The sequence below is a fragment of the Diceros bicornis genome, chromosome 19 (assembly GCF_020826845.1).
Source record: "Diceros bicornis minor isolate mBicDic1 chromosome 19, mDicBic1.mat.cur, whole genome shotgun sequence".
Lineage (NCBI taxonomy): Eukaryota > Metazoa > Chordata > Mammalia > Perissodactyla > Rhinocerotidae > Diceros > Diceros bicornis.
Window position 1 is genome coordinate 15,476,781 of NC_080758.1, and position 25,756 is coordinate 15,502,536.

The 25,756-nt window shown below is 48.8% G+C and overlaps 4 protein-coding genes across 6 annotated transcripts; 2 read left to right on the forward strand and 2 right to left on the reverse strand.

Annotated features, from left to right (window-relative positions):
• The first annotated feature begins 38 nt into the window (after positions 1-38).
• On the forward strand, positions 39-2,357 carry NEURL2 (neuralized E3 ubiquitin protein ligase 2). The gene is made up of 2 exons (XM_058562596.1): positions 39-1,029; positions 1,719-2,357. The coding sequence occupies exons 1-2, from the start codon at positions 288-290 to the stop codon at positions 1,832-1,834; spliced, it is 858 nt and encodes a 285-aa protein (XP_058418579.1). The 5' UTR covers positions 39-287; the 3' UTR covers positions 1,835-2,357.
• A 234-nt stretch (positions 2,358-2,591) lies between these two features.
• Positions 2,592-4,793, forward strand: SPATA25 (spermatogenesis associated 25). The gene is made up of 2 exons (XM_058562604.1): positions 2,592-3,703; positions 4,079-4,793. Exons 1-2 carry the CDS (start codon positions 3,586-3,588, stop codon positions 4,708-4,710), a joined length of 750 nt encoding a protein of 249 aa, XP_058418587.1. The 5' UTR covers positions 2,592-3,585; the 3' UTR covers positions 4,711-4,793.
• Positions 4,794-5,375: 582 nt separating this feature from the next.
• On the reverse strand, positions 5,376-25,241 carry ZSWIM1 (zinc finger SWIM-type containing 1). 3 transcript variants are annotated; one of them, XM_058562599.1, is made up of 2 exons: positions 25,157-25,241; positions 5,376-7,408 (listed from the first exon to the last, which is right to left on the reverse strand). In XM_058562599.1, the coding sequence occupies exon 2, from the start codon at positions 7,260-7,262 to the stop codon at positions 5,892-5,894; it is 1,371 nt and encodes a 456-aa protein (XP_058418582.1). In that variant the 5' UTR covers positions 7,263-7,408; positions 25,157-25,241; the 3' UTR covers positions 5,376-5,891. The 3 variants fall into 3 exon arrangements, with proteins under 3 accessions (XP_058418582.1, XP_058418584.1, XP_058418583.1); XM_058562601.1 differs by lacking the exon at positions 25,157-25,241 and adding an exon at positions 8,347-8,931; XM_058562600.1 differs by lacking the exon at positions 25,157-25,241 and adding an exon at positions 8,192-8,338.
• Positions 9,138-25,749, reverse strand: ZSWIM3 (zinc finger SWIM-type containing 3). Its single transcript, XM_058562598.1, has 2 exons — positions 25,157-25,749; positions 9,138-11,905 (listed from the first exon to the last, which is right to left on the reverse strand). Exons 1-2 carry the CDS (start codon positions 25,309-25,311, stop codon positions 9,976-9,978), a joined length of 2,085 nt encoding a protein of 694 aa, XP_058418581.1. The 5' UTR covers positions 25,312-25,749; the 3' UTR covers positions 9,138-9,975.
• Positions 25,750-25,756: the final 7 nt, after the last annotated feature.

The window sequence follows — 25,756 nt, forward strand, 5'->3', positions numbered from 1 at the left end:
TGGAAGGGACGGGGGCGACGATGGTCCACGCCGGGTCAGGGTCCGCGGGCCTCGCAGGTCGTACCCCGTGGGCCGGCGATCAGATGACCCAGGTCTGGACGGCTAAGATCCCCAGCCTCCTGGGGGACCCTGTTCTAGGCGGGATGGCTGAGCAAGCGGCGCTAGGACCCCCGGGCAGAGCCTGGAGGAAGGGAATCTCGGGGGAAATACCTTACCCCGCGGTCACCTTCTGATCCCGCCGCCCAAAATAGCCCCTGGCGCCCGCTGGCCTGCCTCATGGCCGAGAGATGGCTGCTGTCTCCGACTCCGCGGAATTGGGTGCGCCCCGGGGACCCGCGCGCCCCGAGCCACCTCCCACCCGCTTCCACCGGGTGCACGGTGCCAACATCCGCGTGGACCCCTCCGGGACGCGGGCCACACGCGTGGAGAGCTTCGCCCACGGCGTGTGCTTCAGTCGCGAGCCGCTGGCCCCGGGCCAGGTATTCCTGGTAGAGATCGAGGAGAAAGAGCTGGGCTGGTGTGGGCACATGCGCCTCGGCCTGACTGCGCTAGACCCCGCTAGTCTGGCCGCCGTGCCCGAGTTTTCACTGCCGGACCTGGTCAGCCTCGGCCACACCTGGGTCTTCGCCATCACGCGCCATCACAACCGCGTGCCCCGAGAGGGCCGCCCGGAGGCAGAGGCAGCGGCCCCCAGCCGACCCCCAGCCCTTCTAGTGGAACCGTATCTGTGCATTGAGCAGTTTCGAATCCCCCGCGATCGCCTGGTGGGCCGCAGCAGGCCGGGGCTCTACAGCCACCTCTTGGACCAGCTCTATGAGCTAAACGTGCTGCCTCCGACTGCGCGCCGCAGCCGCCTGGGCGTTCTCTTCTGCCCGCGCCCGGATGGCACGGCCGACATGCACATCATCATCAACGGCGAGGACATGGGCCCCAGCGCCCGGGGGCTGCCAGCCACCCAGCCCCTCTACGCAGTGGTGGACGTGTTTGCCTCCACCAAGAGCGTGCGCCTGGTCCAGCTGGAGTATGGCTGTAGGTATCCCACCCCCTGGGCAGCCTCCCCTCCTGGCCCAGTGAGGGGGCAGGAACCTTCTAGGACTCCCAAGGCAGCTAGCAAGCTTCAGTTTACCCACCTTGGCGGTGATTGGTTAGGATGCCCTGCAAATTCCTTCTGGCTTTGACAGTATTTTCTGTATTAACCTAGGGATTCTAAACTGATTTTAGATCCTGGGCCTCATTGAAAATTGTGTGTCCTTTTATTAGACAAATGCTCATAGATTTGGGCATACTAGTTTAATGGCATCACAGACCCCAGATTAAAACCTTAATCCTGAGGTCTGGTTCATTATAGTCCTGTAAAGCCCTTTATTTATATCTCTGATCACATTTTATGAATTCCGTGTACTAGAACCCACTCTGTGCCAGGCCTCTGCTGGACGCTGGGGTTGCACAGGTAAATCAGACACTACCCTGCCCCCAGAAGCTGCTAAGTGAGGGGGAAGGGAGTGTGCTGAGTGTTGTAATAGAAATAGGGCTGCAACATTGTGATAGAGGCGCTTATCTCAACCACATGAACAGCCCCAGGAAGCAGGCTGGGCCTGGAGAGCAGAAGGGACTTGCCCAAGTTAACGACAAAGGGGGGACCAAACCTAGATCTTCCGGGTCTCAGCCACAGATCCACCCTCCAGTTCAGTTTGCCTTTGACAGCCTTCTTTCCACAGTGCCGTCCCTGCAGACTCTGTGCCGCCTGGTGATCCAGAGGAGCGTGGTGCACCGGTTGGCCATTGATGGACTCCACCTGCCCAAAGGACTTAAGGATTTCTGCAAGCGTGAGTGATGGCCTGCAGCCAACCTGGAGCAGGGCCACAGGAGTGCGTTCTGGCCCCAGGGCTGTGGCTGGTCTGAAGCTGGCCATGCTGCTGCCAGCCAGGACCAGAAATAAACACAGCCGATGCTGACATTGATCACTGGACTGTCTCCTTGCCCCTGAAGCCTGTGAGGGGCACTTCTTTTAGAATCACTGTGGGTGAGCAGGTCAGAGCAAGAGGGAGAGCATTTTAGACATCACCTAGACCAGTGGTTCCTAGCCTGGCTACTCATTAGAGTTATCTGGGGTGCTTAGAGTGCTGATGCCCCAGACCCCGTCTCCAGATATTCTCATTCGATTTGTTGGAGGATTAGGCCTAGACACTGTTTTTGTAAAAGCTCCCCTGGAGATTCTAAACCACAGCCAGGGTTGAGAAGCATTTCCCTAGATCAGAGGACTCAACTTCAGCACATATGACCACTTGAAGAACTTGGAAAAATACTGATAACTCGGTCTGATCCTGGGATTCTAATTTAATTGGTCTGGATTGAGGCTGGGCGTCAGTATTTTTATTTATTTATTTATTTATTTTTTTAATTTATTTTTTTCCCCCAAAGCCCCAGTAGATAGTTGTATGTCATAGCTGCACATCCTTCTAGTTGCTGTATGTGGGACGCGGCCTCAGCATAGCCGGAGAAGCGGTGCGTTGGTGCGCACCCGGGAACCGAACCCGGGCCGCCAGCAGCGGAGCGCGCGCACTTAACCGCTAAGCCACGGGGCCGGCCCGGCGTCAGTATTTTTAAAAGCTCCCAAGAGATTCTGATGTGCAGCCCGGCCTGAGAACCAGTGCCCTAGACCAACTATTTCATTTTGCAGATGAGAAACTGAGGCCAAGAGATGGGAATGTATGGGAATGTATTTGTCTAAGGTCACGGTCATGCAGTGAATGAATGCAGAGTATTCCTTCTCTCACACTACAGGACACAAAGCACTAGACTCCTTTGGTGGTATCTCTGATCATTTGCTTCCATACAAATGATCTCATTTAATCTTCACAACTTTTTATTTATTTATTTATTTTTTCCCCCAAAGCCCCAGTAGATAGTTGTATGTCATAGCTGCACATCCTTCCAGCTGCTGTATGTGGGATGCGGCCTCAGCATGGCCGGAGAAGTGGTGCGTCGGTGCACGCCTGGGATCTGAACCTGGGCCGCCAGCAGCGGAGCGCGCGCACTTAACCACTAAGCCACGGGGCTGGCCCAACAACTTTTTTTTTTTTTTGTACAAGAAGATTCGCGCTAAGCTAACATCTGTTGCCAATCTTCCTCCTTTTTTTCCTTCTTCCCCCAACCGCCCCACAAAGCCCCAGTACATAGTTGTGTATAGTTGTAAGTTCTTTTGGTTCTTCTGTGTGAGCTGCCAGCACAGCATGGCTACTGACAGACAAGTGGTGTGGCTCTACACCCAGGTACTGGACCTGGGCCGCCAAAGTGGAGTGCGCTGAACTTTAACCGCTAGGCCATGGGGCTCTAATTCTCACAACTTCTGGTGAGGTAGTGGGCAGTCATCACCCCCACTTTACAGATGAGGATATGAAGGAACAAAACTGTCCATGTGACTTGCCCAAGGTAAAGGCAAGAAACTAGAATGCCCAGTTCCTGGTCCAGCACTCTTTTAACCCCATCCCATTGTCATATTCAGGTTCTAGAATGAACAGGTCAATGCTGTGAGGTGGGTTTCAGGTGTAAAGGGGAGGGACTATGAGGTAACATTCTAGAAGGATGGAGAGGATAGGACAGGAGGCAGATGACTGTTCCCTCACAAACAGGGGCTTTGGGGCAGCCATGTCCTATTTCATGTCTCCACAAACTCATCCGGGTCTTCTGCCTTCCAGCCAAGGTGAGAGAGGGGTTCCTGGAACCAGAGGGGGTATGACAATTTCCCCAGAGAACTTACTTCCTGGCTCTGGGGAGGTAGAGGTTCTGCTGGGCATTTTTGGGCTGGCCCTGGAGTCAATTCTCTTTGAAGAAAAGCCATTCCAAAAGTCCTTGCCAATAGCTACCTACTTGCTCATTCATTCAACAAACACTTCTCCATCACTTACTCAGTGTTAGGGACTGGGGGTGTGGATATGAGCAAAACCTAGTTCCCAACTCCTAGACAGCCCTCTGGTCTTAATTGCTCCTGCTCCCAATGCTCTGCTCCTATGCCCTGCCCCTCAGGGCCTCCTCAAAGGACCAAGAATAACATTCCATCTCATTCCTGTCTCTGCAGGTGGGGCTGCTTCTCCAGGCTCATCCCTTGGCCTCTATAGTCCTGCAGAGCCAGTGGTGGTGGCTGCTAACAGACTAGGCCCTCCGAGCCAGAAAGCTGAGCAGGTAGCACCTGCTGCCCAGGCCTGGGGCCCGGTCCTGGCAATGCCGGAAGCCAGGGGCTGCCCTGGGGGGGCTAGCTGGGAGACACTGCGGAGGAAGGAGTACGGCGGATACTGCCACAGATTCCCCCACGTGAGGCAGCCGGAGAGCCTGGGCTGGGAGGATGGCTGCTCCAGAAGCAGAGCTCCCCACCTGGGTGGCCCCAGCAGGCCTGGGCCCCTGCTGCTGTGTGGGCTGTCACCAGGGGTTCTGCCGATCCCCTCTGAGGCAGGGGGGAAGGAAGCCAGCTCCCAGCCTGACATCTGCATCCTTACCCTGGCCATGATGATCGCTGGCATCCCCACCGTGCCTGTCCCAGGCCTGCGGGAAGAGGATCTGATTCGGGCGGCTCAAGCTTTCATGATGGCCCATCCAGAGCCAGAGGGGGCTGTGGAGGGGATGCGGTGGGAGGAGGCGCATGCGCACACAGCCTCTGGGCAGATGCCCCTAGTGAGATCCAGGAGGGGCCAGCATCCTGGCTCCTGCTTGTAGCTGGATGAAATAGCACCAGATACATAGGGTGGCTTCTCTGTATGGTTTTTGGGCAGACAGGGTTGGGGGTGCCTATGGCAGGGATGGGGATAGGGGGGTCGTTTGAGCCTCTCTGATGAACACAAGTCCTTCTTCAGAGCCCAGACCCCGGGAAGTTTCTCCAGATACCACTAAGCCGGGAGACAGGTCTTGTCAGAGTAGTTATGATGAAAATTACCTGAGGTAGGAGGCCCTGCTTGGAGAGTGGAAGCCTCTTTTGTATTATTCTGGGATTCCACCAAAACTTCTTATACCAAGTCGTAGGCCATGTGAATTTTCCTCTCCTTACATTTCCCAGCTTGCTGAGAGCAGGTGATGGGACCATAGGCAAGGAAGGAAAATTAACTTATCTGAGCATCCACTGGGCGTTGGGCCCATTACATGTGCATTCTCCTTTACACTTTCCAATGCTGAGGGGATCCCCATTTTTTACAGATGAACAAATTGAGGCTTACAGAGGTAACTTGCCCAGTCTCATAGGTGGTAAAAAGGAGAACCAGGCCTCAAAAATCAGGCAGGGAAGGAACCAGGATTTGCAGGTAGTGTCAGACTCCGAAGTGTCTATTCTTTCCACAATATTTCCTAAACTGCCTTCTACAAGACAAAAAACTAGACAAGTGCTGGAATAGGCAACATTCAACTTTAATGAACTCAGGATGGGTGAGTCGGGGGAGGAGGAGAGGCTGGGAGCCTGGCTGAGCCACCTCCCCTGAGGGGGCCTCTTCCTCTGTGGGTCAGGTGAGTCATCTGTAACCAAGGCCCAGCCCTCCATCTCCACTCAGTGTCTTATCTCTTATCTTAGAGCAGGGGTTACCTGTTTTTGTAAGGCCCTTGAGCTAAGAATGGTTTTTACCTTGTGAAGAGGTTTTAAAAATCCACAACTAAAAAAAGAATATACAACAGAGACTGTCTGTGGCCAGCAAAGTCTAAGATATTTACTATTGGTCCCTTTACAGAAAAGATTTGCTGACTCTTGTCTTAGGGAACTAGACACATTTTAGGTAGCAGGCTGCAATAAGACAGAACTCTTGTCCTTTCCTGGAAGGAGGGCCCATGGAAGTAAAACAGTGTGAGTGTGTGTGTGTGTAGGGGTAGATGTGAGCATGTACATGTGTATGAGCATCTCTGGGCGTTGAGGGTAATCAGAGTTGGACCTGCTCATAAGGGCCGATCCAACTGTCGGCCAGTTCCCGCAGGGTGCTGTACCGCCGCTCAAACTCCTCCTGGCTGCAGTGCTGCAAGAGCTGACCCACCTCCTCAGTGAGGAGGGCCACTGCCAAGTGCTTATCCAGGGTCTCACTCCACTTAGTGCCCAGGATGTTGTCCAGACTGGCAGCACAGCCTGCTGTCCACTGAGCTGGCAGCATGTCGGGCTGGAGCACCTGGCAGCGGGCACTGAGCATGGCCAGGATGTGGCGGCAGGGCAGGTGGAAGGCCTGGTTGAAGTAGCAGCTGCAGCTGGCAGGGGGCTGTGGCTGCACCCTATGGGTGTCCTCCAGGATCTGTATATTCACCTTTTCTGAGCCAGAGCCAATGAGGTGCACGGATTTCTGGACCACTGCAAGCTCACCCAGGCAGAGCTGGGCTGCTGGTCCCATGCAGATGGCATTAATGGAGTGCTGGATGCGGGCTTCTACCAACTGCTCCACTTTGGGGCTTTCAGGGCTGACGTCTGAGGGGGCATGACTGTTCTGGGGACTCAGGCCCAGGCTGAAGCTTGCCTTGTCTCCAGAGTTCTGCTGCATGTATCGGAGCAGGGAGGTCATGCCTTGTTCCACAGACGAGGCGGTGCCAAAGAACTGGCTGAGGACATGGGTGGTGACCTCCAGGCCCTGGAAGTAGCGGCTGCTCTCGGCTCGGCTTCTCCAGCGGTGGGCCAGCCAGATGCAGTCATTGAGCAGCCAGTGTGAGTGGAGCTCAGGCAGCTGGGCTGGGGGGATGCAGTTACTCAGGAGTGTATACAACTTCCTCAGGTTGCCAGCTGTGGCCGAGCACATCGTGCTCTGCAGTGAGGTCAGGAGCACCCTCTCCACAGGCTGTTCAAGAGACAGCTGATAGAACTTACCCTGGAGGAACTTACAGATGTGGAAGGCTGAGAGCAGGACCTCAGCTGCAGGGAACTCCATGGCTAGGGTGGGCAGGGGAAGGAAGTGGGGATCCACCAGGAGGGTACAAACTCTCTCCCATGCTGGGTTAAACTTCTTGAACACCTGGAACATCTGGGCCAAGTCTTCAGCATCCTCCTTGGCAGGAATGGCGAAGTAGACTGCCCGGGCAAGATGACCCTCCAGCTGCACCTGAGGTCCATCCACCAGGAAGGTATATAACACCTTGCCCTTTGGGTTATAGGTGCGGTGGATAAATAAGATCTCAGGGAAATGGGCAAAGACGCCCTGCATAAAGCAGCTCTGATAGTTGAGGGTATCTAACTGGGCAGTCTTGCTACCCTGGTACAGCAGCATAGGTGGGCTTGGGTCCTCAATCAGGAGCTCATTCAGCATTGTCAGGGACATGGGGGAGATGGGAGAAGTCTAGATGCCAAGGTCAAAGTACTGTCTCTGTGAGGCTGCTGTCCAGGAGGCTCTCAGTCTCTCAGGCTCCAACTAAGTTGAGGCCTGAGGCTGGATTGTAGTTCCCAGATCTTGTTCCAAAGATGGGCCTATGGAGAGGAACAGAGGTTTAAGGAGAGAGGAGGGGCTTAGCTCTTGAATTATTCATCCAGACAATATTTATTGAACACTTACTATCTATCAGCACTGTTCTGGGGAGATATACAATAAACATGTAAACAAATGAGGATATATGAAGTAATGAAAGTTACAAAGACCAAAAAACTGGGTAACAGGTAGATAGTAAGTTGGGGGAGGGAGGGATACTTTGGCTAAGGTGGTCAGGGAAGCCCTCTCTGTGGAGTCGAGACCAAATTTTTAAGAAGCCAGCCATGGAAAGATTTGGTTCCATGAGATGAGTGTGAAGGCCAGAGCTGCATACGGTTGTTTTTTTAAAATAGCATTTTAAATTTGTCTAGCACTTTATATTTACAAATTACTTCTTGGCATCCATTCTTTCATTTGGTCCTGGTACACACAAGAGAACTGCGATTGCCCTGAACTTGCTGTGTGATCTTGGGCAAGTCAGTGATTCCTTCTGAGCCTCAATGCCTTCAACTATAAAACAAATGCACATAGCTTCTCGTGCCTCTATGTAAATCCTTCAACTGCAATGTGCTAGTCAAATGTTTCCTTTATTGGCTCCAAATCGGGTTATTGTCTCCATTTTACAAATGAGAAACTGAGGCTCAAGGAGGTTAAGTGACTTGCCCACCATTGCTCTGTAAGTAGTTGGAAGCTCAGTCTTTGGCTGGGTATCCTGACTGCTTTCCACAGCACCTGAGGCCCAAAACCAGGGACTGAGAGAGGACGCGGCCTCTGACCTCTCTCACCTCCAACGCGGGTGGGAGGACGTGGACGTCTGACGTCCCCATTCAGAGTCCGGCTGGAGCCAGAAGAGCAGTCAACCTCCCGCCCCTTTGGGAGACATGTCATGGCTGACCGCAGTCACCAGCTGCCTCACACCACCACTTCAGAAATCACTCACCCACAGGCTGGCTCGGTCGCCATTTCTCCCTATTTGACCCTGCCTCTGACTGACTGATCTCTAGGATCACTAACTGCGGCGCCAGCTTCGCTGTGACTCGGGCCAATGGCCTGAAGAGTTCGTTTTCGGTCTTAGGCGCACGGACCAATCGCAGCCTGGCAATTCGTGGGCGGTGCTGTTACCAGGGTTACGAGGGGCTCGGCTGGCGGTAACCAATGAAAGCCTGAGGACGCTTGCATTCCCGCGAGTCTGAGCCCTGAGGCTGGAACTCTGGAGCCTGGATTCTGGTAGACAGACGACTGGAAGGGCATGCTACTATGGAAACTCCCTCAGAGGCCGAAAACGAAAAGGAAAATAAAGAGCAGTGTTCTACGGATTCTTTTTTCTGGTCAAATTCCGAAGCCCCGGGGACGGGGGGTGGGGTGGGACGGGGCGTGGTAGGAAAGGGTGCATATGTAGTTTGTACTGTTTTCTGCCTTATGGGGAAACTGAGGCGCAGGTCTCAAATTCTGTCTCTACCTCAGAGGTCAGGGGCCCAACCCTTGGAGTTGAGGAAATCCAGATCTCCTTGAGCGCGCTGAACCTTGGTGTTGCCCAGCCCCACCCCCTCCGGTATTCTAGAGAAGAGAGTGATCCAGAACGGAAGGTCACGGTGAACTCGTGCAAGAACCAAGAATGACTGCCATCTTTTGACCTCAGTTCCTCTGAAGATGGCATCTTGGAAAGCTGGGTGACTACCAGGCTTTAGGTGATTAAGATTACAAACTAACAACAACAAAAGTCAGTGTTGGTGCTTATAACTGCAACGAAAATGTTCTGTTTATATAAATCTAGAGGGGAAATTGGGATTAGAATAGGCCAACACACTAATTTTTGCAGATGAGGAAAGTGGGGTCAAAGAAATTAGGGACTTGCCCACAGTCCCCCAGCAGTTGCAGGCAGTCACATCTAGGACTCAGGTTTCTTCCCTCCCAGTCTAATTGGCCTCCTACTAGAATACAAGGCAGTTGAAATCAATGCTGAGGCTTGGTTGGTAGGAAGAGGACGAAGTTAAGTGGTGGATTGCTAAGTCTGAATTTGAGGCATCAGATTGTGTTTGGCTCCACAACACCCATTAGATTCCTTTCCTGTTCAAGCAGCACATATTTCCTCTGCTTATGTGATTTTATTACAAAAACCTTTATTTAATATGAATAAAAATAGGTACAAATAACAGATTCTTTGTAAAGAGCAGCAACAGCCAAGGATCACCCTCCTTCCCTTTGTCTCCAAAAACAGGCCCTTTTAGCAGGTTCATTTTGTCTAACCCTGTCCTGGGGCAAGGGTTCATCTCTGTAAAGAGAATAAGATCTGATCTCAGGGGTCGGAGAGAAAGAGGGATGACCTTTCAGGAGGGAGATAACTTTGGCCTTGAACAACGAATGAGGCTCCCTGGGAATGCCAAAGGTAGGGCAGAAAAGGGGCAGATTCAAATGACTGTCACACAGTGGGGTTCCTCTTCTTCCTATTGTAACAATCTTCCTAGCCCTACCTAGGAAGACATTGGTTACAATGCGGACCCCTGCCCATTTTGAGCTCTCAGACTTCCAAGGAGAGGGGTTTGTGGTCCAGTGTGCCAGTGCAAGTGTTTTAATCATGAATCGTGGCTCTAGCAGGAAGGAGTCTCTCCCCTTCCTCCTGCTTTCCCCAAAGAAAAGGGAGGCGGCCCACATCCTTGAAGTTCCCTGGCTGGTGACTGGGCTCAGGCTGCTGGCAGGGGTCAGCCCAGATGTCCACAATCTTGCGCAGGGTAGAACAGCGCTCCTCCAGCTCGGGCCCCTCACTCTGCATTAGCAGGTTTGCTAGCTCCCTTCTTAGGTCCTGAATCATGTCATTCCGTCCTTGCTTCCCAGGTTGGCCTGGGTTTGGGACCACAACAGGCTCCCGCAGTTCCCCACTGGGCCCGAGGAGGTGCTGGTACCTCTTCTGCCACCGACGGCACACCATGGCTTCACCCACAGGCTTCTGGCTGGTGTGCAGCAGGGCCAAAATGTGCCGGCACGGCAGGTGGTACCACTGCTGAAAGGAACAGCTACAGCTACAGCCATCTTTGCTAACTTGGTGAGAGTCCTCTAGCAGCTGAACGTCCACTGAGGAGCCGGCCACGTCCACTAGGTGGGTGGAGTTCTGCACCACCTCCCACTCATTGTGGCACAGCTCATAGGCCAGTTCGGAGCCACTCTGGTGCAAGGTGTCTAGCATGCCACCCTGGGAGGGCTGCACCTGCGGCTGGGGCTGCAACTGCTGTGGGTCTGGCTTTCTCTCATCCACAAGGAGCCTGGTGAGGCTCCCTCCACAAATTCCAAAAGCCTTCTTGGACTTTGGTGGCATGCTTGCTGGCCGGGCTCTCTTTAACTTGGGAGGAGCCGTGGGCAAGTTCTTCAAGCCTTTCGTATTAAAGAAGTCTATGTAATCCACAAAGCGGAGGATGCAGTCCAGCAGGGACTGCTGTTCCCGAAAGAGGCTTGACACCTTGCTAGTGACGACGTCTAGACTGTCCATGTAGGTGTTACACGCGTGCAGGCCCTTCCTGACGTGCATGTACCACAGCAGTTCACAGGAGAACCAGTGGGCCTGCAGGAAGCTGAAAAGCTCCTCATCTAGAAGGGCTTGGGACATCTGACAGAGATTTTGCAGGCTGGCATCAGAAGTGACAAACACAGCCTCCCGCAGGGCTTCCTTCATGAGCCTTTTAAAGGACGGATTTACTGAACTACGATGCAACTTCTTCTCCAAGAGTCGGGCTGTATGGTAGATGGAAAGGAGGATGCGGGCAGCAGGGAAGATCTCCTGAAGGATGGCTCGATGAGGAAAGCACGGGTCCACAAAGACTACCTTGACCTTGGGCCAATCTGAGTTGAACTCTGTGAAGATACTCAACATCTTGGCCACAGAGGTGGCTGTCTCGGCCTTGAGCACAGCAAAGTGTACCACTCGACCCTCTCGTTCCTTGTTCTCCACCAAGAAAGCGTAGAGGATGTGGCCCTGAGCGTTCTCCACCCGGTGCAGCAAGAGATTCTCTGGGAAGCGGATGAACAGGTTGCTCATCTTGCTGCTCTGGAAGCTGAGCCGGTCCAAGTCTTGGCTGTTGCCTACACTGAAGGAGGCCATGGAACCTTCATCCCCCTTAAGAAAGTTCTTTATTACTTTTGCTATCTTGGCCAGGTCAGAAGGAGTGATACCCTCCTGCTCTGGTTTTGAGGGTGCTTGGACCTTATCTAAGCAAAATGCTGGTTCAACTGGGGACTTCTCAGCTGTGTCAAGGTCTTTCTTGCCTGTGGGCTGTGCAGGCTGGGGTTTCTGCAGGCACATTGTCTTTTGCGATTTGCCAGTGGTGTCTCCTCCAGGACACGCAGTTTTAGAGTCAACATGTATATGCTGGGTGTTGAGTTCACTGATAAATAGTCTATCCAGTTTCTCATTATACCGCAGGAGCAAGTATGCTGGGCACATGTCCACCTCTGGTGCTCTCTTCCTGTTTGACTGGGTCCGAATACAGACAAATTTCACCTGCACATATCTAGGGAAGGTAGAATGACAATGAAAAAGGTGCTGACCTTCCCCTTTCTCTTATGAGACAAGGCCCTGTAGGGTCTTACAGTGGCTGATATGTTTCCTAGAGACCACAATGCAGTGCAGGATGTAGGGAAGAAAGATTTACGCTCCCTCTCCAGTCCCAAAGTATTCCGCTTTTTCTTCAAGACCCTCTCCAACTAAAACTCCCTTCATTTTTATCTACAGCAGTTCTAAGCCCCAACTCCTTTCATTTACTCTCTGTTACCCATGTATAGCTCCCTACAAACAATTCAGTATGAGGCAAGACACAAGGGAAAATGGACAAGAGGCAACAGCAGAGTGCTTGGCTGGCTACTCACTGTTTAGAATGTCCCCTGTATTCTACCCTTTGTGAATCACTGCCTCTTCCTCCTCCTCCAGACAGCAAAGATAAAAGCGGCCCTCAGAGGTTAGAGTATGTCTGGGCCTCCTCTCTAAGAGGGAAGATCTCTGTTCATCTTTCATGTAAAGAAAAATATCTGAATCCTAAGCGAGTTCGAGAACCCCTGGGCTAGATGGTCTTTAGGGTCCCTGCCAGCTTTGCCATTCTAGGCCAGAAGTGATGATTCAGAGGAGAAGGGTAATTAAATCAAGTATTGGCTGTTTTTCTCTTCCTATCCCCATTCAACCCCTGTTTCAAGACCCAAATAAGGTCCCACCTTCTCCAGGAAGCCTTTGTGGATGCCCTCAAGCCACAGATATTGCTCTTTTTTCTGAATTCACAGTATTTATTTAAAATACAAGGATTAGCAGATTCTCTAGGTGGCAGTATCCCTAGTGGTTAACAGTGGGGATGCTGGAGGCTGACTGCCTAGATTTGAATCTGAGCTCCACCACTCAGAAGCCGTCTGACATTGGGCAAGTCACTTCACCTCTCTGTGTGCAGTTTTCTCATCATAAAATGAAACTATCTTAGGGTTGTTGTGAGAATTAAATAAGCCACAGATGTAATATTTAACCCAGAGCCTGGTTCAGCCTTTTATTTACTCTAAATAAAAGTCAGGGGCCGGCCCGGTGGCGCAAGCGGTTAAGTGCGCGCGCTCCGCTGCGGCGGCCCGGGGTTCGCTGGTTCGGATCCCGGGCGCGCACCGAAGTACTGCTTGGTAAGCCATGCTGTGGCGGCGTCCCATATAAAGTGGAGGAAGATAGGCACCGATGTTAGCCCAGGGCCGTCTTCCTCAGCAAAAAAAGAGGAGGATTGGCAGATGTTAGCTCAGGGCTGATCTCCTCACAAAAAAAAAAAAAAAAAAAAAAAAAAAAAAAGTCAGCTACTGTTACCACAGCTCCTACGCCTTGGGACAATCTCTTGGGTGTTCACGCAGTACCTTTCCAATTGGATGGGACTGTCTTCAAGGGGCAAGACTGAATTATTCCTCAGTGTATTCTAAGTACCTAACACAAAGCTATTCCTTCAGCAGATGCTTATCAAAGAGGTACTGGATAAATGACTCATGGACCACAGGTGGCTGGGACAGGTCATGCGCCTGCCTCCTTAGGGAGTCCCAGCCCAAAGACCAGGGAAGGGGCAAAATATCTCAGCTCCTGGAATGACATGACACAGCCTGTGCACCTTATCAACCCCTTTCCAAACATTCTAAGCCAGCTGGTCCTGTCTGCCCACCCTGTGGGGCAAGCTTAGCAAAACAGGATATGTCAGGGCCGCAATAACAGGGTGGAAGGGCCCGGGGCTGAAAACGCCTGCACCTGTTCTGTGCACAGTGCTGGGGCGGCAATGCCATCCCTAGCTCAGGGCCAAGGAGGGGGCTGGAGCAGCCCAGCAGTATAGCAAGGCCAGTGAGGGGTGACTGTAGTGTGGCCTCTGCCTCTCTCTCCAGCCTCATTTCCACCCCCTCACCATCTTGTTTTGTTTTGTTTATAATTTTATTTTTTCCCCCAAAGCCCCAGTAGATAGTTGTATGTCATGGCTGCACATCCTTCTAGTTGCTGTATGTGGGATGCGGCCTCAGCATGGCCGGACAAGCAGTGCGTTGGTGTGTGCCCGGGATCCGAACCCGGGCCGCCAGCAGCGGAGTGCACGCACTTAACCACTAAGCCACGGGGCTGGCCCCACCATCTTGTTTTTTATGCCCTAAAAAGACTGTCTACAGCTTCCCATGTTCACTGTGCCATCTCACCTCTATGCCTTTGCTCACGTTTGTCTCCGTCTGGGATGCCCTTCCCACCTGTCTTCATCTCAGAGCTTAGTCATCCTTCAGGACTACGTGCCACCATAGTCTTTTCTAGGAAGCCCTCCCCAAGCCCTTAGATTGGGCCCTACCCTTCTTCTGGCTCAACATCTTAGCATAGCTCTAGCTCATCAAATTATATTGACTTTATGTGCACTTAGTGCAAGTTTGTTAGGCTAGTCCAAAGAAAAGACACTGGCAAGTGCCAACCATAAAGTTCTTTCTGTTTTTTTTGCTGAGGAACATTCGCCCTGAGCTAACATCAGCTGCCAATCTTCCTCTTTTTGTATGTGAGCTGCCACCACAGCATGGCCACTAACAGACATAGGTCTGCACCTGGGGAACTGGACCCAGGCTGCCGAAGCCAAGTATGCTGAACTTAACCACTAGGCCACTGGGTCTGGCCCCATAAAGCTCTTTCTACCTTTCTAGTTTCCATTAATGACTGCACCTTCCAGGGTGGAAACCTTGGCATTCTTTTTTTTTTTTTTGTGAGGAAGATCGGCCCTGAGTTAACATCCATGCCAATCCTCCTCTTTTTGCTGAGGAAGACTGGCTCTGAGCTAACATCTATTGCCAATCCTCCTCCTTTTTTCCCCCCAAAGCCCCAGTAGATAGTTGTGTGTCATAGCTGCACGTCCTTCTAGTTGCTGTATGTGGGACGCGGCCTCAGCATGGCCGGAGAAGCGGTACATCGGTGCGCGCCCGGGATCTGAACCCGGGCCGCCGGTAGCGGAGCGCGTGCACTTAACCGCTAAGCCACGGGCCGGCCCTCTTGGCGTTCTTTTTAATTCCTCCTTCTCCACGTCTACATTCAATACGTTAACAAGTCTTTTACAATCGTTCCTACCACTATGACACGTGTTAAGGATTACTATCTGCCAGGCTATATTAAGTCCCTTACATGCATCATTTTCTACCAGGAAAAGGGTTCTATTATCATCCACATTTTACAGATGGGGAAACAGGCTTAAAAGGTTCTAAGGATGAGAATCTGGGATTTAATCCTCCAGCTAAAACTGGAGGACCTGGGATTTGAACTAAGCCTGCTTGGCCACAGTCTGCACAGTTAACCGTTATGCCGCCTGTCTTCTTTCAAAATATTTCTCCTTTCTCTTACTTCTCATTTTTACCCTCCTCGAGTTGACCTTCAACACACTGGCCAGGTTCAATAACTTCCCTAAAGATCTCTAAACATACTGTCCTTGTTGGCATTATCATTTCAAGCTTAATGGGCACTAGGCTGAAGCCTCTGTCATTTTTTTTCCTGATTTCTTTAATCTTTTTTATTGAGATATAACTTACACACAGTGAAGTACACAAATCTTTTGTAAGAATTCATTGAGCTCTGTACTTATTTCCGTCTCCCAGGTTAAAGCATAGACTCCCTTTAAGACAGGGATAAGGTTTTATACTTTTCTGAATTTCCCTTATTGCTTATATCTAAGAACGCTCAACCAGGATCTGGAGGAAGGGAGTCAGCCAGTCTTGCTTCCTTTCACTCTACTCTATAGGTGTTTGTATTCTCCTACTGGACAGTGCCACTGCTGTACTCCCACTGCCTGGCACTGGCCCCTGGCACAGACTAGGTGCTCTAAACACACACAATGAAATGAACTTTAAATGAGTGACCATACGGCACAGAAAGTTCTTATAGTATGAGTAGTGTACTAGGAAGATCCTTGGGAGAACTTGTCAGATGACTTCGCTTCTAGTCCTAGCAGTATTATTCTAACTATAACTTCGGACAACTCCTTTGTTTCATTTCAAACATTTACTAAGTCCTACTATGTACCAAACACTATACTTGTTGCTCCAAAGGCTACAGAGACTAATTAGATAGTCTTTAAGTCTAGTGAGCAGAGAGATTATCACATAGGTGGCCAGTATAGTCAAAATTAAATGAATGGTTAAACAGAGGTACAAACAATATACTTATAACTGAATAAAGAGTGATTCACTCTATGGGGATTGGTACAGATTAACTAAAGCTTTTGATTGATGTTACATAAGATTTGTGTCCTTGTTGTGTGTAAATTGCACCTTGAGCAATGAATAGGATTTTTATAGGTGGAGTAAAGCCATTTTGGACAATATAACTTGAGTTAGGAACAAGACTTAGAGCCAGAAGATCTGAGTTTAATTTCCAGCTCTACCACTTATTAGCTGTGTGAACTTGGAAAAGTCACTTCATTTCCTCTAAGCCTCCAATTCCTTTTCTATAAATATGGAAATAATAAGAGTACTGGTCTATGAATATCAGTACCTGATCCAAGAATCATCAGTACCACTAAAAGTGAATTCATTTAAAAGGCTGTGACAGGATCTGTGGGTTGCCAACCTAACACCCTTTAGCCCCCTTCTTCCTTCCTAAAAGGCCAATTTTATTAAGGTTGCCATTCCTTTCCCACATAGCTAAGTGCTTCAGGGCTACTCTAAGCCTATTAAGGTAATCTCATCAGGAATGGGAAGGGATACTGGCCCAATTCTGGACAAAGAAACATGCTAGGAAATCTGCAGGAAACCAAGGAAGGCTGTTTCTTCTGGATGTGACTCCTGCATTTGTGCCATGTTGGGAGCCATCCTGAGGATGGCAGAGGGGAAAGATGCAAACAGCCTGAGCCCTGAAACAATCACTTGCAGAGGCCCACCTCTGGGCTTCTAAGAAATAAGCCATTTTGAGTCAGAGTTTTCAGTTAATTGCAGCCAAAAACATCCTCAGAAATATTTCACAGTAAATAGTGGAAAAAAGATTTGAGTGGAGCTTTATCTTAAAAAGTAAGACTAAAATTATGAAGTTAATATTATATTTAACAAAATGTAGGTTATAATGGCAGCCATACACCAATTCTTAGAATAATCAAAGAACAACTTAAAGCATCAACTGTTTTTCTTTCCTGGTATAATTTTCCCAAACGCTATGATACTTTATCTCCTATCTCACTTTTGCAATATGTAAAGGTCAGTTTTACCAAAATATACATGGACTTTATCCCTGTCTCCCAAGGGCCTAATTTAATTCTTTGCTTATGCAAATCCTTTGCTTCTCAAGTTGCTATCACATCTTCATCCTGGTTGGCTCCCTTCTCCATCTGTTACCTGGTGTAAGGCTGAGGGTGATGTAAGGAGTTCTTGATCATTACTTTCAGGGACTTCACCAAATCATACAGCTCTTGGGAGAGATGCAATTTCAGTTTGCAATCAGTTTTACTTACATCGTATTATCCTAATGTTTACCACATCTATTCATTAGCCAGAAACTGGCTGCCAAAGATGTTGATGGGACTGGTCGGGGTAAGCAGGAAGGAATGATTAAGTAGTGACTAATTTATAAGTGGCTAGTTTATTAGCAAGATTTTTGTGTTATGATTTTTGCTTTCCTACACAGCCTTGTGACTATGGATACATGGAAAATGAAAACTCAGATAACAAGGGCCTAGTTCAAAGGGTGTGATGAGATTAAACACAACAATGCCTGTAAAGTTCTTAGCAGAGTGTCTGGAATGTGTTCCAAAAAAGTGTTCCAAAAAGGTAGCTATTAAACTGAACAGCAATGGAGAGAGACATCAGAATACTTCATGGACTGTTTGTAGACTATCAATCCTCAAAAAGGCATAACAAAAAGAAAAGCACAGCAGCCACGTATAAAAATATGAGAGGGGAAACCTGGCATAAAAATCATAGAATCTCCCTGTTGATTGGGACTTTTGGTGGTTAACTCCCACAGTACGTTTCTTTGACTCTTTTAAAATACCTACCACTTTCTATCATGTGCTACAGTTACGACTCTGGCAAATATTTACTGAGCACTATGTTTTAGCCGCTACATGCATTTTCCTATTTAATCTTCACCACATCCTCATTTTACAGAAGATGAAACTTTTCACAGAGGATAAAAAACTCACCCAAGGTCAAGGGTATAAAGCCTGTCTTTCTGACTCCAGAGCTCTCACTTTTAATCATTATGCCAGCTTTTCCTGAACTTCAAGGAATCACAAACCACCTTTATATCTGCCATAGCCACCCAAGTAACATCTGCATTATAATTTTCAAATTATTTTCTTTAAATCAGCTCATTTTACTCTATTCAATAGGATCTTTATGTCTGAAGGGTAACATAAATACCTACTATTAAAATCATCTCGCCTGACCACCAGTAGTATGCATATCTGGCTATGGGAAACATCACTTTCTGCTAAATTATCTCCTAAAAATATTTCCTTCAACTGCCACCCTCCAGTCCTCCAAGAGCAGTGCTCATCCCACAGACCCATACATCACTCAAAAAGCCCAACACAGTGTGCTCTGCACAGAGCCAGTGTCCAACAAACGATCCAAGAATATCCTTTACAACATCACAACAAGCAGGTAACCAGCCTCTGCTAAAGCCCTGGGCTGCTCGTGAAGTCACTTCCTCATAAGCTAGCTTAGTCCACTATTGTCCATAAGGTTAGAGACTACAATTTACTCATCTTTGTACCTCAGCTCAATGTCTGGGGGTAAACATTTAACCTCTTTCTAGAAGTTTGTTGAATGAATAATTGAACAAGTGGAACCAGAAAGTTGTTACAACCCAGTAGTTAAGTAGGGCAGGTTAAGAGCTCTGGCAATAAACAGGCTGGGTCTGACCCTCAGTTTTAACACTTAAGCACTTTCTTATAGTGTTTTGAAATCTTCCCCTACCCCTTGCTCCAACCTGCCTCCTCCTTTCTGCCTCTCCCCTTTTTCTTGGCTGTAACTGTACCAAATTCAGACAGCCCTGGCTCACACCAGGTGATCCGGGGGTGAGGGTGCTTTTTGTCATAGGTTCTCTTATTACCGTCCTCTCCCAAGTCTTGACTACCTCAGCCCCTGCTGCTGGCCTCCCTCTACTGAATCAACCCTCCTCCTTGCTTTTGCTCAAGCACCTGGAACTCGGGTAACACAGCCTCCAAAGAGTTACTAATGACACTCCGAGCTTTAACGCAAAGGAGAGAGGTAGAAACGATCAGTCCTCTTGACATTTAGCTTCTCCTAAATGTCTCCTAAATGTTTCCTCATCTGCATAATAATAATATTACTATATTATTATTTATGGAAATTTTTCTATGTACCAGGCACTGTGGTAAGCACTTCACATGTATTAACTCATTTAATGGAAATAACAGAACCCACTTCTAACAAGGTTATTCAGAGGACCAGCTCGGATAATGAAGTCGGATGTACTTTGTGAATTACCTCTGCAAAATGTCAGGGACGACTGTTTTTTTCTTTTCCTTTTTTTTCCTTTTTCTTTATTTATTTTTATTTGTGAGAAAGATCAGTCCTGAGCTAACATCTGATGCCAATCCTCCTCTTTTTTGCTGAGGAAGACTGGCCCTGGGCTAACATCCGTGTCCATCTTCCTCCATTTTACATGAGACGCCGCCACAGCATGGCTTGACAAGCGGTGCGTCGGTGCGCGCCCGGGATCTGAACCGGTGAACCCCAGGCTGCTGCAGTGGAGCGCACGCTCTTAACCGCTGTGCCAGGGGGCTGGCCCCCGTCTGTTCTTTCTAATCAAGAGCCTCACTGGTACCAAGTGTCAACTAGCACCCCTATGCCCTCACCCTACACACCAGATTAGGATTCACTGTCATCCCCCACCCAGCACCCAAGACTTTTCCTTTGGAGCTCTTACCACTATTTTTTTTATTTTTTATTTTTTTGTGAGGAAGATCAGCCCTGAGCTAACAACCATGCCAATTTTCCTCTTTTTGCTGAGGAAGACTGGCCCTGGGCTCATGTCCGTGCCCATCTTCCTCCACTTTATGTGGGACGCCACCACAGCATGGCCTGACAAGCAGTGGGTCGGTCCTCGCAAGGGATCTGACCCCGGGGCTGCCAGGGGCAGAGCGCGCGCGCTTAACCACTAAGCCACGGGCCGGCCCTAACCACTATTTTAAGGAAATAATTATTTCTGTGATTATAGCTTAATATTTGCCTCCCTGACTGGAGGGGAAGCTCCACGAAGGCAGGGACTCAATTTATCTTTCTCAACAATGTATGTCCAGACACTAGCATGGAGTAAGTTTTCAGTAAACAATTGCTAAAATCAGTGAATTAAGCGGCCACATCCTGGAATAAGTGTTGTGCAATAATCTCCAAAATACATTGATAAGTGAGAAAAGCAGGGTGTAGAATGATGTGTATAAATAGTATGCCGCTGCTTGTGTTAAAAAGAAGACGCATATGCTGGTAACGATACGCTTGTTCAAGCTCTGCGTATCTCAGGAAGGTTCCAGTGGTTGCCTCTAGATAACACAGTGGAAGGGGAGACACTGGCTTTTAGACTCTATGGTTTGAAATTTTTTTAAATTAAATGACTATATTAACCATTCAAAAACAAATTCAGGGGCCGGCCAGGTGGCACAGTGGTTAAGTTCGCACGTTCTGCTTCGGTGGCCTGGGGTTTGCGGGTTCGGATCCCCGGTGCGGACGTATGCGCCGCTCACAAGCCATACTGTGGTGGCATCCCACATAGAATGTGCAGGAAGATGGGCACGGATGTTAGCCCGGGGCCAATATTCTTCAGCAAAAAGAGGGGGCTAATCTTCCTCACAAAAAAACAGAAAAAACAAATTCATTTTTTAAACTGTTCAACCTTCAAAAACAAAAATAAATGAAACTAATTCCAACCCTCCAATCTGTTGTTTGAGTTCCTCCAATTTTCTTTCCCACTGCTCCAGCATAAATCTTCCTCCTAGCTAAGCAGATCCCCTCACTGCCTTCTAAGTACATCATGTTAACATCTGCACTAACTCACACCATTTCTCCCTCCAGGACATTAATCCTCCTGTGGTAGGCAGAATGGTCCCCCAAAGATGTCCACTTCCTAATCTCTAGAACCTGTGACTATGTTAGGTTACATGGCAAAGGGGAATTAAGATTGCAGATGAAATTACGTTGCTAATTAGCTGACTTTTTTTTTTTTTTTGTGAGGAAGATCAGCCCTGAGCTAACATCCATGCTAATCCTCCTCTTTTTGCTGAGGAAGACCGGCTCTGAGCTAACATCTATTGCCAATCCTCCTCCTTTTTTTTTCCCCAAAGCCCCAGTAGATAGTTGTATGTCCTAGCTGCACATCCTTCCTGTTGCTGTATGTGGGATGTGGCCTCAGCATGGCCGGAGAAGTGGTGCGTCGGTGCGCGCCCGGGATCCGAACCCAGGCCGCCAGTAGCGGAGCGCGCGCACTTAACCACTAAGCCACGGGGCCAGCCCTAGCTGACTTTTTTTTTTTTTTAATTTTATTTATTTTTTTCCCCCAAAGCCCCAGTAGATAGTTGTATGTCATAGCTGCACTTCCTTCTAGTTGCTGTATGTGGGACACGGCCTCAGTATGGCCGGAGAAGTGGTGCGTCGGTGCGCGCCCGGGGTTCCGAACCCAGGCCACCAGCAGCGGAGTGTGCGCACTTAACCGCTAAGCCATGGGTCCGGCCCCCTAGCTGACTTTTTAAAGAGAAATTATCCTAGATTATCTGGGTTGGCCCAATATAACCACAGGGTTCTTAAAAGTGGAAGAGGGAGGCAGAAGAGGGGAGCCAGAGAGGGAGATGGGATGACAGCAGCCAGTCAGAGTGATGCAACGTGAGGACTCAACCAGCCACTGTTGACTTTGAAGATGGAGGAAGGGGACCATGAGCCAAGGAAAAGACAAGGAAACGGATTCTTCTCTAGGGATTCCAGAAAGAAATGCAGCCCTTGATTTTAGCCCAGTGAGACCTGTGTCTGCCTTCTAACCTACAGAACTGTAAGATAATAAACTATGTTGTTTAAACCACTATGTTTGTGGTAATTTGTTAGACAGCAAATAGAAAACTAATACACCTCCTGACACCTCCCCATCTTAGGGGCCCAGCTTAAGCCCCCCTTTCTCTCTTACTTCTCCAGCCCATCGTGATTTCTCTGAGTCCCTGCAGCACCTATGTCCCTGAATCACACGTTTAACACTTGATGACTCATTCATGCAACAATTACTTAGCACCCCTGTGTTCACTGCAGCGTTATTCACAATAGCCAAGACTTGGAAGCACCCTAAGTGCCCATTAAGGGACGAACGGATAAAGAGGATGTGGTATATATACACAATGGAATACTACTCAGCCATAAGAAACGATGAAATCCAGCCATTTGTGACAACACGGATGGACATTGAGGGTATTATGCAAAGTGAAATAAGTCAGAGGGAGAAGGTCAAATACCGTATGATTTCCTTCATTAAGTAGTAGATAATAACAACAATAAACAAACACATAGAGACAGAGATTGGATTGGTGGTTACCAGAGGGGAAGGGGGGAGGGAGGAGGGTGAAAGGGATAATTCAGCACAAGTGTGTGGTGATGGGTTGTAATTAGTATTTGGGTGGTGAACATGATGTAATCTATGCAGAAATAGAAGTATAGTGATGTACACCTGAAATTTATACAATGTTATAAACCAATGTTACTGCAATAAACAAAAAATTAAAAAACAAAAAAACAAAAAAAAAACCAATTACTTAATGCCTGCTATGGGCCCAGCCCTGTGCTAGACCATGGGGATAGTTAACCTGAAGGGTGTTTAGGTGCAATTATGAGGTATCTGGACTTAATCCTACACAGCTGGCACTGTGCCAATCAGTGAGACTACAAAAGGTGGAAAACCAGAGTCCCTCCCTGGGAGAGCTCAGCCTAACCCGGGAAACCTCTGTAAACTATAGTTCAAAACAATGTGCTAAGAGCTGTAACAGGTGCTGTCAGAACACAGAGGAGGAGCATCTAACCTAATCTTTAGGGAGTTAAGAAAGGCTTCTTGGAAAATATGTTGAGATCTGAAGGAAAAGTAACAATTAGCTAAGACAGAGTTTTCCATAAGTGGTCCAAAATGACCTCAGATTACACAAGAATACTTATTTATAAATATATACTATTTTTTTGCCATTATACTGTTACTTCTTATATATTATTGCTTAGATTGGTTCTAAAACAGGTTTCTTTGAATATCAAAACTGAATTTAAAGAAAAATGTTAAGTAAACTGTAATATAGGATATATAGTAAGTACTGCAATGATAGTATACAAAGTGACTGATATTTGAGGAAAAGTGAGCTAAGATAAGTGGATAGGCAAGGTTATTCCAACCAGCAGACATGGTAAATGCAAGGACCAGGAAGGTGTGGGTTTGGGACAGAGGCTGTGTGGAGTGGACCCAGTCTGGATGGAGCGCACAATGCAAGATGGGGAGATCAGAAAGGTCAGATGGTCTGGCGAGCCAGGTTAATGGTCCTGCCCTTAATCTGAAGGCAACAGGAGGCGACTGCACTTTATCTGACCTAGCTTGTAAGCAGCTTGAAAGCAGGCTATTTTTTTCCCCCAATTATTTTATTGAGGTCATATTGGTTTATAACATTGTGTAATTTCAGGTGTACATTAATATATCAGTTTCTGTATAGACTGCATCGTGCTCACCACCAATTGTCTGATTTTTATCCGTCAGCATACGTGCCCCTTTATCCCTTTCGCCCTCCCCCCACCCCCTTCCCCTCTGGTAACCACTAATCTGTTCTTTGAGAGCAGGGCATTATTGTATTCTTGTCACTGCTTAGAAAGATGCTACCAGCATAGGATAAAGTCCAAACATGCCACAATGGTACCTGAAGACCCTGCAACTGACTTCTGCCAAGCATGGCATCCCACATTTTCTCAAACATGCCACCTTCTTTCACATTTCCGTGCCTTTGCTCCGCAGCTCCTTCTGGTCAAACTCCTCCATGCTACACGGCAATTAACCACTGAACTCGGACTTTGGCCCTTTGTATTCATTCACGGCCCAGTAGAAACCGTTACTTCCAGCATCATGCCTTTCTCCACTTCCCAGGCATTAACCACTTCCTCCTCTGCACATCTCTTTTAAAGCATTTATCACATACTAGTCAGTTTACCTGAGTACAACCCTATCCCACCTCAAGCTCTTTGAGGGTAGGTTTGGTTACTTATTCATCTTTATGTTATCTGGCCCCAGCATAGCACTGGACTTCGGAGTAGAGGAGAGAACACAGTCTACCTCCTAGATGGAGAGCTTTGGCCAAACTTCTCAACCCAGAGGTCTCAAACTTAGAAATGCTTTGACTCTCAGAATTCGCCCACATGGTATGTGCTCAAATTTGAATTGATTTTCAATTTTTAAAAAATAGACAAATTCACATAAAGCCTGGATTTCTGACGCCTCTTGCGCCAAATTCTAGCAACACTGGATCTTCATTTTCAAATGGCTGCCATCAGCTGGAGTTGACTAGATAGAGCCTGCTCTCCATTTCGCCCAGTCCACACTTCTGTTGTCCCACAGGGCACAGAGACCTGGTGTCGGCTGTTAGTTCGCCATTCTTTTTCTTATAGTCAAATTAAAAGCTAAACTTTTTTACACAGGACTATTTCACCTGAGCCCTGAAGGCATTTGAGCCCTTACCTTAGCCTCTAAGCCTGTTTTCTCATTGCCAAATGGGAAAAATAACATTTATCTATAATTCTCAATACAGCCCTACAGAAAGCATGCACAGAATAGAGAACACTGCCTGGGACTTGGAAAGTGTTTGAACGACGGTCGTTAATCTCAAGAGCTCAAGAACCATTCACAAAACGAATGAATGAACGAATAACCAACAATTGACCACGTTATTGTTTTGTAAAGAGGAGACTGATGGAAATTACTGCCAGGGCGTTTTTATCCATTTGTGAGGGCCATACTTTGTGTCGGGGATACTGCAGGTGCTCAAAACACGGGACAAACTGCAGTTATTAGGAATGCCTGAAAAGCTGTGAAGGAAGGAGCGAGGAGTGAAGGTGAAGCGGGCGGTCAGAAAGCTATGCCTCTGGAGGTTTTGCTCTCGTTTCACCTGGCACACAGGGGCTCAACGAGTGCCTGGCGAATGCTCAAAGACACGGCCCAAATGCACTCCCGCCCCCTCCAGGCTGCCCTCCTGGGGACTGTCCAGCCTCCTCCCCACGCCCGTGCCCCGCCCCCGGCCCGCCCTTACAGGATGTCCTCGCGGATGGAGGTGCCGTGGTTGAGGTTGTGGAAGCAGACGGAGACGCAGTCCCTGAGAACGAAGGAGCACTTGTTCTCCTTTTTGTAGGCGCTGAAACACTCCTTGAAGTCCTCGTAGGTCTTGAAGCAGCTCCCTAGCTCCATGGCCGCCCCCTCAGCCCACACCAGGGGCTGGCTCCAAGATGAACGCCGGGAGTCAAAGGTCACACTATGAGGGTCTGTTGACTGGCGTGGGCCCAGGATGCCTTAAGGGTCGGCCTAATTGGGTGGCCTGTCATGGAGCTCAGGAGAGGCCCTAGGCCTGAGACGGTTACAAGGGGCTGGGGGCGTCTTTGCTATGTGACAGAGGGGAAATGACACTCAGCCCATATTATCATTCCCCGGGGCTCCGCCCCATCACTATCACATCCAATCACCTATGGGATTCCCAGACTGGCACTCACTCTCTCCAATCGCTAGAGAAAGCTCCACACTCCCGAAGACTGACACGAGCACCGACCAATAATAACCTGCATCCCCGTTTTCTCAGGGCCCGCAGGGGACTTCCGGTTACTAGGTCAACCTCAGAAGCTGCGCGTTCTGAGAGGAT